Consider the following 16,192-nt stretch of genomic DNA (forward strand, 5'->3'; position numbering starts at 1 on the left):
TGTGTGGCTCACTGTCCAGTAGATGTCGAGGATAATGGTGGGTTGGATGGGACAAAAGCAACGTCATGTGTTATTTGTTGCTCCTGCACAGTCCACATGACCAGCCTATGCCACTAGCTTCGGGCAGCGTGGGAGCCCAGGCCCAGCCAATGGCTTGGCTTTGTTTGTGCCTGTGCTTGTGCCTGTGCCTGTGCCTGTGCCTGGGCCTGTGGTGGAAGGGGTGAAGGGACTGTGAAGGGTGGTGCGTGTGCTGGTGGTGGTGCCTGTGCGCTGTGGAGTCTCATTCGCGCATTAATTTAAGCTTATCGGATTATGTGACAGATTCCGTGGCTCGCCCCTGAGAATTTTACGATCTTTCGTTACGTGAAATTCAGGGGGGGAAAAAATCAGGGGAAGTAAAGTAGATTTTGATGCATTTCCTTTGTTTTCAATTTGGTGAAAATATTAAAGAGGAAATTTTAGTTTAGTTTTTGTGAATTTAAGCCTTGTTTGTTTTGTTTTCCTTGAGGATGGGATGGATGGAATTGTGGATAAAGAGACGTTTGTGGTGCGTAAGAGGTGTTTTATTAATGCATTTTACATTAATTATGAGACGTATTGAGGTGTCCAATTGATCAAAGTGAAACATACATTGATCTAAGTGAACAAACAAAGATTATATTTATATAAAAAGAGATACAGAGGGTTTCCCTAAAGATGAAGTCTTGGTCAACGCATTGTTAATGTATGTTATATTAACAGCCTAATTTAGATTTTGATTAATAACAATATAAGTTAAGTTAAGTTTATTATGATCTAACGAGTTAACTAAGTGTATAAGAGAAATCAAGATAGATTAATGGGTTGACCAGATATCTAGCGAGAAACCCAGCTAGGTCGACGGACTGACGGAATAACTAATACGAAGTCCAGATAGGTCGACAGGCTGATCGGATATTTGACACGAAGTCCAACTAGATCAACGGGTCGACCAGATAGTTTGCACGAAGTCTAGACAGGTCGAGGGGCTGACCGGATTTCTGACAAAGCGGTAAGTTAAGGTAAGTTGCTGGAGGGGAGTGACTTGGTGAGGACGCGTTCTCTGTTTGAGGGAACAATATGCGTCAATCCAATTTAGATCCATTTCGAAAATCTAAACTGAGATCTTGACTAGATTATGGTCTCGAAAAAACAGAATCTAATTACTACTCTATTTGCTATATTGTGCTAACTTTATTTTGCAGGGTAATATAATTTTTATTGTCTTGGACTAACCTTTTCTTATAAGAAAATGAGTTGCTGGAAAAGTCAGGTCCGAGCGCCCGAAAGGGATCCGGGTGCCTGGATTCGGTCCGGACACCCAGAATGTCAAAATCTATCTCAACGCCAATTTGGAGCACGTCGATTGGATGGTTTAACGTCACGGTCCATGCGCTCGGAAGGGATCCAAGTGCTCGGAACTACTTATATAAACAACCTTCCACCAGGAGCAAAATACACAAGTTTCTTCTACGATTACTCCCTTGTGCGCTGTTCCAAAGACGTTCCTGTGACTCCATGACGTGACTCCAACGACCGAGTGACACTACTCTGACGATCGAGCAGCACAACTCCGGCGACAGAGTGACGCGACTCCAACAACTGAAAGCACAGTCTTCAGATCTCTAAGAAGTTATCGGTATGCTTGCACTTAAATTATAGATCCATTGTATTCCTCTTATAAAGATTTGCGAATTATTAGTAGATTGTCCAACGAAAGCACTCGATGAATGCGGACCTTGAAGTAGGAGTCGACGAAGGCTCTGAACCAAGTAAAAGTTGATTTGTTAGCGTTGTTTTTTTTTTTTCTTCCGTCGTGCACTTTAATTCTGTCTCAATTTTCGACGATCGCTATTCACCTCCCTCGAACGCTCTTCACGATCCAACACGCACTTGGGTTGAGTCGGCCAACTCATGATCAAACTTGGATTGACTCATGGTCGAGCTCAACCCGAGTCAAATTGAGCCATATTCAAGTTAAGTCCTTTGGTGAAGGAAAAAAAATATATATATCTAGACATTTGAGAATTCTAGTTACCTTTCCCTCCCTATATAAGGTACATTAATTATGATATTGACATTTCTTGCTAAAGTATATCTTAGCCTCCCTTCTAACCCCTTTTTCAATGTTTTTGGTGGCCATCGCTAATGGCCTTTCGTTGGAGTCCTTGCATAGCTCGGCCTGACGACTGCTGATCCGGCACCCACCAGATCCGATAGGAGCCGACCTAACACGTATCTGACCTACTGAAAGAGCTCGATCACAGATATATCTTCTTCGATTGATTAAATAAAATTGTTCACAACTCCAACTATCCACTTTAAGATGCTCATTTATGATACCCCATGAACCATCACTTCGACCCATGGAGGACTCTTAAATTGAAGATAACCCTCCACCTCAACCGATCTATCGATAACCTAGTGATAAACTTTAAAAGGCAAAGAAAATTAGTGTTGCAATCTATTGAGGATAAGATTATTTGACGAGGGCATTAAATGTGCTCGTGTATTATTTAGGTGTCATTTTCCTTCTCTGGGACCTCAACTATCAATCTCTCTCTTTAAATCATCAAATGCCACCCAAATTGGGGACAACTCCATCCGTGGGCAAAGATCTTGTTCCCCACTACAATTGATGTCATCTTCTTTTTTTCACATGTAGCTTGTTGTCGTTTTAGAGATCCTTTTTTTCTTTGTTGGTAGTAAAAAGATACAACATTAAAGTTTCAATTTGTGTAGATCACAATAATTAATCATTTAATCATAAAAAATAATCTATTTGCTTATGTTCTCAAATACTTTTCTTTCATGTGTAACCCATTATGTATATATTATTGGTAACTCAAGAGTTTGAACATCCAAAATTTTCGGAATTGTTATATTATAGACACAAGAGGAAATAATGGTTTACTAAAATTTCTAATTCTTCTTATAAGAAAAAAGCCAAGAGATTTTAATACACAATTTTCAATAGATCATTAAGAGTTTGTTGAAGGGTTGAGTCAAAGCCTTATGTGGGTGATTGTAAAATTTAGGTTAAGTCCAAAGTGTCTAAACAAGTTGCAAAAGATGCTCTAGGTCATGAATCATGATAGTGAGTCTTGCTCAATGACTTCATGTGTAGTGTCTATCTTTGGTCTAAGTCCGCCTTTGTGTGTTTGTACGTAGCCAGTCGAAAAGTCGTACACATGGCCACCGTTCACACGGCCTAGGGTCGGTCGGCTTAATATATAAATCTTATTTGTGCCAACTTGACGAGAGATTTTTAATGTTTAGCAAAATAATCGCTAATGAGTCAAAGTAGTATGTTGTTTTCACTTTACACACGAATGCAATCTTACAAACTTTTCATAATCAAGAATTGACTGATAATTAAGATTGAAAAGGAATTTGGCCAATCGTGATGAATTGGAGGGCTGAGATATTAAACAGTGTTACCTGTCTAATTGTCAATTTCTCCATTTTTGAGCTTGGTCCAGAGTTGAAGTTGAATATTTATTTCTAAAAAAATCAATTAATGCCACCGAAATTAGATTTTGATTGCCTGTGGACCAACATTAAATAACTGAATTGTCAACTTCAAACTTGAAGAGATAAAGAAGCTTTTATTTGTAAATTTGGAGCAAACTTATTGTGCTCAAATTGATTTGTAATGCCGGCCCATTTGGAAGAAGGGCCTGGACCCAGCGGCCCATCTAGGCTAGGGCTATATATTCTAAAAGAATATAATTTAAAATTATAAAAATGTATAATATTATATTTCTTTGATTTATTTAAATAAAACATAAAAAATCATAATTAAAATTCAGATAAATTAGTAAATAATTTAGTTATCATTTTTAATGAATTTTATTCATGGATAATGCCACTTATATAAATGTATGAGAGTGATTGATCTGTTTACCAAGTAAATTAAGTTTGATAAATAAAATAATTTTAAAACAATTAATTTAATATAAAACTTATTAATAACTTATATATTATTATATATAATTTAATATTAGCACAAGACATTATCTCTTTATAATAATATGAAGAGTATGAAATCAATAAAATTTCAGTTCATCAAATTATTTTTTGAACAATTTAGATATTCTTGGATCAATCGAGTTTGACTTTTTTTTCTGATAATTTATTTTTATTATTATTATTATTATTATTATTATTATTATTATTTCAATAATATTATAAAAATTCATGAAGAGGTATTTTCCTTAGTTTGGTGCTTATAGAGGAAATCCGTTTTTAAGATAGAATCAATCGGTATTTTAATTAACCGCGTAAATAAGATTCGATATTATCCATTTCATATGTTCTCTTAAGACGATACAGTGATTAAGAAATAAGATGTTACTACATGAGATTTTAAAATCAAAACTCAACACATTCGAACTACCTTGATCACTTACATTAATGATTATTAACCTCGAAATAAATTGGCAAGAATATTAAAACGAATGAATCATCTTTTACCACGTGATGTTATCCATTTTACATGCCCAAATTTCATAATTTGAAAAACCCTAGTACTTTCCCATTATACACGTCCCTTTTTTCTACATTTAAACTTTATCTTCCCATTATACACCTCCCTTTTTTTCCACATTTAAACTTTATCTTTCTAAACTGCTCATTTTTTTCAACCCATTTAAAAATTCAATAACGTACGCTGTCGAATTTAAATTTAAAGATATAGATATATTAAAAAAAAATCCGAATATATTGATTTTGATTTAAAATTCTCTAGATTCATTTTATTTGGAAAGAAGAGGCATAATAGAAAAGAAGGGTAGAACAAAATCTGAAAACTTGAGTACGTGTATTGAAAATAATGAATTTTCAAAGGGTAAAACAAACATTTGCACGTGAAAAGAAGGGGTATAACAGAAAGCCACTCCACTGCATGTTTTTAAAATTTTTAAACAAGCATTTGAAATAGGTAATACTGAATCTTGCTCGCGCGGTTGAGTAAAATGTCACAGAATCAATGCAATTAAACAAGGCCAAACATACCAATTGAATTGAAGAGCTGATTTGGTTCACTCGGACGAATAGATCTATCCAAATAAACCACATCGCTCAAATCAATGACTGAACTTACCGGTCCGCCAATTCAACCAGACCAATCTGGCCGATCAGCTCCAACGATCCAATTGACAAAATCAGCCTCCTTAAAAAGACAAGCACTCTGGATGTAGCTGATCAAATCAGTGTTTGGAGAGTATCTAGATGAGCTTTTATTTATTTAAAAATTATTCTTATATTTATTATTTTAAAGTTAGTATGAAATAAAGTTTAGAGTATTTAGAAATAAAAATAAGAGAGTAAAGTTAGAGTGTTTGATAAATAATTTTTTTCATACTTAACTTTTAATTAAATAACAATAATATCTTTAAACTATATAAATTAATTTTTTTAATTATCTAAATATATCCCTCCATCAATAATATATTTATATAATTATTATTATATTTTGAATATTGTATCAAAATTAATTTTTTTTATAACAGGAATGTTTAAAAATATATATATAATTAATAAAAATATTTAAAAGTGATAAAATTTATATAAATACATAAAAATATGTATAAAAAAATTTAGAAATGCAAATTATATAAAAACATAAAATATTATTTAAAAAATAAATATTTATAATAAAATAGAACATTTATAAATGATTTGGGAAGTGGTGTGAATGAGAAAAGAAATTAGGTCAAAAGTGTGATGGTAATTAAGTAAAATGATAAATTTATTAATAACCTAAAGACTTTTAATTTTAGACTCTAAACAAAAAAAAAAAATAGAAGCAAGAAAAAACATCAAATTCTTACTTCTATCTTTTGAATAAAACTTATAGAAGCTGAAGTAGAATTTGACATTGACAAATACTCAAAAATACTTCTATATAGTTAGAATCTAACAAGTGCTCAATATAAGCTCTACCAAACACTCCCAAAGTCCACTCCCTTGGAATCTTTCCTGCTCAGCCCTCCGTTCAAGTAGTCAGCCATAGCTTATGAAACCAGAAAAACGAGCTCTTCATTGTCCATTCTTTCTAGCATTGCAAGGTTACAGTATTGGTGGATGATCATACTGTACTTTAAAAAAAAACGTATTTGATTGGTCCAAACAAAGTAAAGATTCCAAAAGATGTTGGAGATGAGAGACCGTGGTTCAGCAACCAGTAGAAATCCAAGAAATAAAATGAAAAAAGGTTTGCACAAACTCGAGAGCTGGAGAAGGATGAAGAAACACTGATCCAAGAGGAGCTTGTCATGAATTTCTAATTATAAGTGCAAGGATTTTCTGCTGCAGTCTCTTCATTGAACCTGTTGATCTTAGCTTTAGAGTTAATCGAATAGAGAGAAGCAGAGGAAGAAGTTGTATGCTTACCTGTGCACCCGGAGTAATGAAAAGCGACTCATGCGGTACATTACTGATCGCATTCATGTGACACAAAACTAAAACCATGGTGAGGTTTCTAAATTATAGCTGCTATTTGCTGCAGAGTGACTCAAATCTGGTCAAACTGAATGAAAAAGAGTTAGCAATATGATCCAGTCAATAAGGTTAAACCTACTAATGTGCAAATGCAAGATGATTCTCCGATAAAGATGTTTTTGTGGATACTAAACAAACAACACAACTAACATGCGCAGACAATCTTAACAACTTCACCATCCTATCTCCTGGTGGCTAATAATAGATCACATGAAGAGAAAAATATATCTGCAAATGTGCTTATGAATAATAAGATGATCATAAATAATGACACATTACTGTAATAAAGAGAATCACAACAATTGCCCATTCCCACCCGAAAAGATGGGGGCTTTAGGGCTTTTCATTATATCTCTCTAAAAAAATTGCCCATGCCAAACCCAGATTAAAAAAGTTAGAGAGGCATTAGCCCTTGATAATAAGTGCATAACTAAGCCAAAATTTCAGGATGACAAATCCTAAGCACATTTCTTTTAACGTTAACCCATCACCCTGTAACAATCATAATATCCATGTTGTCAACACACATAGATGGGACTTTTGTTGTTGTGTGGATGTATAAGAGAAATGGTCTAACAACCTGACAAGTTGGTGCATTTGACCTTGCAAGGGATGAGATATTAAGTAAAAAAAAGGTGCCCAATTTCTAGCACGTGCAGCACAACTCATCTAATTCTCAAAGTCCAAAATGGGCATGTCATCATGCTGAAACAAATCACCAATCATATTTCTCGAAAGATGAGGATAGGCAAAAATGAGAATAGTGTCAACCCTCAGGTAATTAATACCAAACTCTCCACACAGAACAATGGTATCCAATGTGCTTCCTTTTGACTTCATTCCTGATCCACCAATCTAGCTCCCATTTGTGTCGAAGTTTGTTGGAGGTGGATAACAAAAACAACGTAAGAAGCTATGAAGTAAACACAATTGATTGTTGACAGATTCATAGGAAAGATATATCATATAATAACATCACAAACCTTCTAATAAGGGGCTCTGGATTGTAAGGAAATAAATCCTTTCGATGAAGATCTTCCACAGTTTTCTTCAAGTTAAGCAAACAAACTTTAGCATTTTCAAAATTTGGTTGCAATATGCTCTTATCTGCATCACTAACACTGAAAAGCTCTGATGGCATTAGCCCTTTAGTTGTTGAACTTGAAGGTGCTGATTCTAATTTATCATACATTATCTTTCTTCTCTTGTGCCTAGGCTGACTCTTTTCACCCTCAAATGTTGACAACTCCATAAAAGTTTGCCAGAATGTGCAAATCACTCGTAGACACCTGGCACCATGATTTGTAATTAATCATTTTAATCTAAAAAATAGTTTAAATTTAGCCAGATTACTCGACAAGCAACAATAGATGACAGTGGCTGATATTTACTTATGTACGTATGCTTCATTATTTGTAGTTTTGTACAGATTTTATTTACCTCAAATGCAGATTCCTTAACAAACTAAAGAGAGTAACAGAATTTCTGAAACAAAGAGAAGTCTTGAGTAGTGCTGCTCTCCTGACAACTCCAATGTGGTTGTTGAGGCAACTGTCCGGCGGCCATGTGCTTCAGGTCATGGTTTTAATTCTTCAATCATGCAGGTAAAAATGGTACATGCATTTGCCAAAAAAGGGTGAAAAGATCTCAGTTGCCTACTCCTAATGTGGTGCTCCTACCGACCACTATAATGGAGAGCAGAACTCAGGCTAATCTTTGTATACTGAGTTTTGTTACAGCGTTTCAAACTCACAACACAGGCAAATGGAAACCATCTCATTGCCAAGGTATTCCATCTTCGAATATAGAAATCTAATATGGTTGAGGTAAAACAAAGCAAATATCAGCGTCTCCAAAAAAACTAAATCAGCACTTAAAATCACTAAGTGAATTCCATAATGTGAATATGGTGTGAATAAATTAAAGCCCTATATGTGAACCAAATCAGGACTATTAAACAGAAGAAAATCAAACTCTCACTGCTCAACTCAAAGAGGTCAGAGATCATTCTCCAAAAGGTTTTCGTTCATGTATATGTTTCCTTCTCTTTTATTAAATACCGGATATATGACTCTATAATTAGTAAACTTAATTGTCAAAAGACAACATTCAAGAAAGCAAACAATTTTTAGAAGTTCATTACAAAGAAAATTTGCAACTTCATTATGTGCTGATTCAGTAATTGAAATAGTGCTTAGTAAGGTCCATCATAGTCAGCATTATGAACCACATAAACTCAATCCAATTATGTAAGTGTTCAAGAAAAAATAAAAGCAATTAAAACTAGATAAATATTCATAGCACGATGAGCCACTTCCATTGTAGTTACCTCTCAATTTCTTTCTGGGCCCACTTTATGTACACAAATTTTAACTAAATATGTTAGAGGAAAACTAGTGAAGTTTAAGAATCAGAAAGCAACCACTTCTTTAATTTCTGGAAGTTGAATGAATATTAGTATCCCATCATTGTATCAAATATTTAATCCTATGAATTAACATTTTCATTGTTAAGACTTCTAAACTTCTCGTTTATGAAAACAAACAATATTCAAGTGAGAAAGTAGCAGAGAAGAGGCACTTTGCCTTCACATAACAGAAAGCACAAGAATTACAGAAGTATTTGTACCTTAAAAGATACTGCAGAAAACGAATTCCTGTATCTTTTGAAATTAGATAGTCAACAAGCACCAGATGATCATAATGTAACTGCCATCAAAAGAAAAAGAGAAACATCATCTAGATGTTCGTCAAGGTGCTGGCTATAGCCAAAACAGAGGTGTGATAAACATACACTGGAAATTTATATCAGCAATATTATTTAGCACTTATAACTTTGTACATTTCATTTATGTCACTTTCAGGGATGATTAGGCAAAGTCATTTAAAGTTGGGATTGTTTAATTATTATATAGACTTTCTCCATGCTGTTGGCTATGTTATACCAATGTAGAGTAAGATGTTCACTGAAGGAAACAAGTGTAAGTAGAACGAGACCTAATATCATCATAGATAGATTTCTGTAGTGAGATAAGGCAGGTGTTGGCCTGGACCTATGGAAGAATATAATTGCATATTTCTTATATTCCTGCAATAGAGCCCAAGATGGTTCTCATATTTCTTATATACAATAGAGCCAAAGATGGTTATTAGACTACCCATTGATGGATAGTGCAACCTCTTCGCTGTTTGTTTTCCTTGCAACAGATTTACAGAACTCTTTATCAGATAAAATAATCTTAGGATTTAGCTATGTGCAAGTCATCCAATTACTGCATTTCAAGAGTAACTAATATGACAAAATAGTCAACTCTTAAACATCTATTATATGTATGTCAAGATTATGAGCAGTCAGCAACCAACAGTGTTAGGAAAATTAAAGTAATCGTTTAATAAGATTGATGGTTTTGAATGAAAGTTACAAACCATATCCTATAATAGTGGATTTGGAATTGTCGCCAAGCATCCCCCATGAGTTTTGCAACGATTCACAACTAGATAGTTTGTTGGGCCCTTCACTAACCAGGGCTACAAGTCTCAAAATTACAAAGGCCAGAATAGGAAAAAATATCATAGCATGGCAACAACATAAATGTACTCTTATTATTGAGGAATATGTTGAATTATTAAATTCAAACTAAAATTGTCTATTTGTCTAGAGCTTCATATCTTAGTTAATGAAGAACATGGATCCCTAAATTTAGGGTTTCCTAGAGCTTCATATCTTGTTTAGGCACACAGCTTGTTATTGTTGTTGTTGTAGTTGTTCATATTACTGTCTTTTAGGGTTTTCCTGATTGAGAATAAATCTCCACCTTTTAGCAAGTGATACTTAGGATGTTTTTCCATTATTGTCTTTATGAATACATTTGAGCAAGAATCATTAGTTGTCTCAAGAGAATCTAGCCTTACAATCCTGTGTTTTCTCCATTACACTACATCCTGTCCAATATTCTCTAGTAAGACTTAGCACTATTTATGCTCAATATAAGAAATTGTTAATGGAAATAGTACATTTGCTAATTTGATGAATCTCGATCATCAATGGAGGAAATATACATTTAAATAAATTTCTTGCGAGAATTATGAAACAAGTAAATATGGTTTTTTACTTCATCTGTTCAGTTTAAATTTTGGAATCAGGAATACATCTCGGCAATGCAATTTACACATTTGTTTAACTCATAATACATGCATACTTTATCACTCAAGAAAAATTAACACGAAATCAAATATATAATGCTTTTAGCATTTTATCAACTTACCAGCAAAAGAAACACATGGAAAAGGTAAATAGGGTTAAAGATGCTGGAAATAACAAAAACAGCACTCTTCTTCTCCTCCTCAAAATGTATTTCCTCTCCACTACTGCAGCTGCAACTTTATGAAAAAAAAACGCTAATTAGATATTTCTTCACCTATGGAATAATCACTGATTACCATAAAGTTTTGCAGCTTACATCTGTAAGTTAATGACTGGGGCATCCAAAAGTTGCAACAAGATATCAAATAGCATGTCATCCTGCATTACAGTTTATAAGATGAAAAATATTAAACTAGGAATCTCATTAGATAAGGAAGACAAAAGATTAGATGTCCAAGTTTACACAGACACAGAAATCAAAAGCCATATATGAGCCATCTGGAATTCTGGATACTGTGTGTTAACTTTAGCAATGACTATTTTGTCTGATACCACAATATTCTTTACCTGGTGAATATAAAGACCAAAAGAACAAATTGATTTGTTAATATCTGGATGCAAAGTTTGAAAAGCAAGTAAAACTAATGTCATCCTATATTTGTTGCTGAAAACAGGAATGTTATCCTCAGGAACTTGAAGAGTCTTAGTAGTGTTGTGTGGTGTAATCGACCTCCAAGCTTTAATGTCCAACAAATATGTTTAATGGAGCTTGATCAAGGGAAGTCCTAGTCGCGGCTAGGCAAGGGTAAGAAGTCAACCGAGTGACTAGTTCTTAGGCAAGGGAAGTCCTAGTTGTGGCTAGACATGGGAAATCTCAGTAGATTGTGGAAGCCAAGTAGAACGATTTGATAGGTCTGGAGGACTCGATATCGAATCCTCACGATCCAATACTGAGTCTTGGTGAGTGAAGTCAGGTGGAGAAAACCTTAGGGAGAGGTAACCTTAGGTCCTGATGAGTGAAGTCAGGTGGAGAAAACCCTTGAGGAAGGTAATTCTAAGTTCTAGTGAGTGAAACCAGATAGAAAAAATCCTAGGGGAGGTAACCTTATGTAACAAGAAGTCTTAGAGGAGTGAATTCTAAGCAAGGCTAATCGGATGGTTTCCGATCGACTGTGCGTGGTCGACCAGACCAACGGATCTTGGTAATTCTAAATTTAGTTTTACCATACTATTGTGCATTACTATTATTGTTGTTGGCAGATATAGTATTGCAGGAAAAGCCTTAGTGGATTAAGAATCAAATACTGAGCAGAGAAAGTCCAAACAGGTATGGAAGACTATGTTTAGCAAGTAGGTTGAGGTAAGCAACTGGAGAAGAGCAACAATGAGGTCGTGCTCCGGAAAGGAACAAACCCTAGGTCGTTGATCCAATTGAAGAAACCGGGAGGTTTCCAAGTTGAGATCAAGACAGATATTACTATCTATTACTCATGTATAATATCTATGTGTCAACTTTGTGTTGCAGGGATATCTCTTATATACTGTGCATCTAACCCTGTTTTGCAAAATCCAGGTGGATCGGTTGACCGAACACAACGATCAGTCGATCGAACTAGGCTGACATGCCACAGAGCTTAGATCGAGTAGAATATATTTGGTAGAAACACGACCGAACCCAGGGATCAGTAGACCGAACCAGATATGGCAAGCACAGTGTCAGATTCGATCTCGACAGAAATTGGAAACTATAGGGATTGGTCGACCGATCATTGTGGTCAGTCGACCGATCAATTAAATGCTCTTAATGACCCGAAGATCGAATCTCGACGAAAAAAGAAAGCACAATGTTCAATTGACCGATAGAGGGTTCGGTTGACCGAACAGATCAGTCGACCGAAGGGTTTTTCAGTCGACCGATCAACACTTCTAAAAGCAAGCCTCAAAAATCAAGCCGAGGTAACTTTTTGCATTCCTCTGTTCTACTACGCTGTTGCTCGTGCTGCTTCTGTTCTTCTACTCAGCGTGCAAGCTACATCACTAAGAAGCTCCGACGATCTCCGTTGTTGTATTGTCAGTATTTTTATTTTAGCTTGCATTCTATTGTATTAACTTCAATGTACGAATTACTTCTTTCCTAGGGTTTCGGAAAGAAGAATTATAGTGAATTGTCCAACTGTGCGATCAAGGATCGCGGGTCTTGGAGTAGAAGTCGACCTAGGCTTTGAACTAAGTAAAAATGATTTGTGTCTTTATCTCTTTTTATTCCGCTACTAATCCTCTATTTCAATTTTACGAATACGATAAAAGAATAAGTTTTTAAGAAGCGAAATTCACACCCTCCCCCCCTATCGCTTCTTCTCGATCCTTCAAATAATAACAGATGAAACTTCCAAGTTAGCTCAGCACTCAGTCCGCGACCAGTATAAAGGTCAGTCAAACCCAGCCACCTTATTCCATTGCCTTACAATTATTAGAGCAGCTTCTGATAAGGTCACATAATCCAGTAAATAGGCCCCTTAAAGCTCAAACCACGTGTTACTATGAATCAATGAAAGATTCAGTAACACATTTGAGAAGAAAATCAAGAGTAAACCAATCTTCCATGTCTATGGCTTCAAAGAAAGAAGTCAATGGGCAAAAGCAAGAAATTTTGACAAGTATACCTCCTCCAAATAAAGTTGTAAGAAGAATGCAGCAAAAGTGCAACATGATTCCCTGAAACTTTCATAGTCCACAATATTTTCCAGTGGAAATAATCTTTGAAGCCACTCAAAAAATTGCATTAAGCCCATTGAGGTGCCAAGTTTGCCACAGACTTTCAATGGAGAAGTGACACATGAAGATTGTGCTTCACAATGAAATTGGTAGCCAGATTTCTTGTCAAAGTGGACCAATCTGAAGCAACAATGGAGAAAGAGAAAAGTTATCTGTCTCCACAAGTGTTTGGTACATAAATTCTGCAACTTGTCCCCATCATCAAAATTAGCCAAAAATGGAGATTCTTTTACAACAGTTGCAGGACCAACAGAACAATCCGATATGGGCATGTATAGGAGATCTTGAAAATTGTGTTTAAGCAACTCTAGCCACAAAACAAGGTGGGAAACATTGTCCTGCACATGAGACCTAAGTCTAGTCATCAACATCTGTATAAAGCATAGAAACAAAATCAATAACATGTAGTTTAAAAATAGCTTGGTGATTGACAGACTGAACTCAATGCTGAGAAAGTTACAGGTCAGTAGAAGTTAAGTTATTTACAACTTATGTCACTTGGAAAATAATAACCATCAAAGTTCAAAAAACTATTTGAAGGTATACCAGTAACTTGTGTTTCAAGTATCTGGAGAGGTTCGTCTTGCATCTAAGGTGCTCAAAGAAACCTGGCAGAAGCTTAATCACTAGCTCTGCAAACTCAGTATATATGACATGGCCTCCAGCAGAAACACCCTCAGCATCTATAAGATCCTTTTGCTCACACAAGGAACAGAGAAGTTGAAGAATTATCCCTGAAATCATATTTGTGGGCCTTGGCAGAAAGTTTTTACTACCAAGCAATCCATCTTCTCCAGAACTAATATGTCTAGTATGAATTTCATTCAACCAACTCCATGGCATCTTCAGGAGTGATGATAAAGCAATATATGTATATGCTCCTTTGAGATTATTTATATCATTTTTTGAAGATTTTAGAATGTTGCGGAAGATTTGGAAGAGACCTTCCACCATAAACAAGTTAATTTCAAAGACTTTTAAGTGCAAAAGATCAACAAAGGTTGAAATATCAAAAGCTGAATTTTCCATTCTAACCCATTCAGATTTCATAAAGGACTGCAACCAGCTTTCATTTGGGATATGAATAGATCTAGTTGACATAGGTGAGCTTGAAATGATACTTGACATTGCTATCCCATGGCTGATCCATAGCAAGCGCACGAACCTGATCCATTTGGTCCTCTGTTTAACAAAATAATGAATGAACACAAACTATAGTGTGATTACAATTCTCTGGCATACTGAGGAAACTCTTGAGAACGTCAAAGAACATACACACACAGCTAGAAGATTTGACATGTCTACAAAAAGTTTTCCCACTAGATGCCTAACAAATCCACTTTCAAGACCCAAGAAAGGAACCTGTATCAGAGAATGAGTTTTAGTCGCGTTAATTATGAGGGTTTGATATATGACATCAAAAAACATTAATGCCGAGATACCAGACAAAGGAAATTGGACATAAAAACAGGATCAAAATTGTGACACAGTTGGGCATTTGTCATTAAAAAATTTGCAATATCATCTTCCTAAGAAGTATGCAATAACTATGATACCATTGTAGAAACAATATCCATGAAGCAATTGCTTCCAACTTCAGTCTGTTGATTGACATATATACAACATGTGACATGGAAGTGACAATCAGCATCTTTTTCCTGAAACAACAGAAATAAAAGAAGAATAATGAATTTGGATATACAATCTAAGCAAGGTTGTTACTTCTATTGCTAAAACCTGTTAAACATTTTCACCAATCCAATTTACTTCTCAAAATCAAAATGATCGGTAGTCAATTTTATAGAAAGAAAGGGATAAAGTCCACCAGAGTTAAGGAGATAAGATTCAAACAAAAATCCAAGCAAAAGTTTTAATGGCAGTTACTAACAGAACTTTGTTGACACCTTAAATGGTCTAGTGGTCATATTAGCTTGCTTCTGGAAAAACATGTATTGGCTTGCCTAAGACAAGATTCAATGAGATTTTTTTACTTCTCTACTGTTTGCCCTTACTTTCTTTTCATTAATTTGATCCGCTAATAGTTTAAGAATTATTCTCCGTTTATCTAATAGGACATCCAAGTGGCTCACTCAAGAAACCAATTGCTTCCACAATTGAGTGAGACCGTGAACATTGATTTTTTTCTTCTCTTTTCTTTTATTTTGTGCACATGGTGTATGCCATTGACCTTAGCTATGTACATAACAACTAACCAATAACTAGAGTGCTAAATTATCCACTGAGATTAAACACCAGAGCCGAAAGTAGCAATACGCGAAACAGAGAATGCAAAGGAAAAAAAACATTCAAATGGAAGTGCAATGTTACCGGATTTCCATCGAATTCGGATTCATCATTCCATCGCTGGATTGCCTTGCGAACCTAAAAAGTTAGACCAAACGTCAATCGAGTGATTGGCAGAGATTGGATTCATCCTAGAAAAGATAAATGAAGGATGGGACAGTTACGCGAGAAAGAGAGATCAGGAGATCCTTCTCGGACTCCTTGGTCAGTGAGAAGGGCTTTGGCTCCTGCGCGGAAAGTGTGTCGAAGGTTAGATCAAGAGCGTGAAGGGATGAAGAAGAGGATGTTTAACAGAACGGGAGATCGGAGTGCAAACCAGGTAGGGACTTAGAGAGACGCGTATGAGATCGCAGAGACGAGGGACGACGCCGACCATCGCCGGCTCTCTGACTCTCTCCTCACCTCGAATCCGACCAGGTCAGGACGCGTTTAACTACCAGGGTCGAAT

General features: G+C 35.5%; 1 protein-coding gene across 13 annotated transcripts; it reads right to left on the reverse strand.

Moving 5' to 3' along the window:
• Window positions 1-5,752: 5,752 nt before the first annotated feature.
• On the reverse strand, window positions 5,753-16,192 carry LOC122055713. Of its 13 annotated transcripts, XM_042617351.1 has the most exons (14): window positions 16,061-16,192; window positions 15,909-15,971; window positions 15,769-15,822; window positions 14,997-15,098; window positions 14,716-14,802; window positions 13,987-14,622; window positions 13,329-13,811; window positions 10,982-11,043; window positions 10,787-10,901; window positions 9,151-9,230; window positions 7,643-7,811; window positions 7,506-7,570; window positions 6,415-6,550; window positions 5,753-6,350 (listed from the first exon to the last, which is right to left on the reverse strand). In XM_042617351.1, the coding sequence occupies exons 1-13, from the start codon at window positions 16,118-16,120 to the stop codon at window positions 6,517-6,519; spliced, it is 2,010 nt and encodes a 669-aa protein (XP_042473285.1). In that variant the 5' UTR covers window positions 16,121-16,192; the 3' UTR covers window positions 5,753-6,350; window positions 6,415-6,516. The 13 variants fall into 13 exon arrangements, with proteins under 13 accessions (XP_042473285.1, XP_042473227.1, XP_042473234.1 ...); XM_042617293.1 differs by having other exon boundaries at window positions 7,506-7,811; XM_042617359.1 differs by lacking the exon at window positions 5,753-6,350 and having other exon boundaries at window positions 6,415-7,377.

Source organism: Zingiber officinale, chromosome 1B, assembly GCF_018446385.1.
Source record: "Zingiber officinale cultivar Zhangliang chromosome 1B, Zo_v1.1, whole genome shotgun sequence".
Taxonomy (NCBI): domain Eukaryota; kingdom Viridiplantae; phylum Streptophyta; class Magnoliopsida; order Zingiberales; family Zingiberaceae; genus Zingiber; species Zingiber officinale.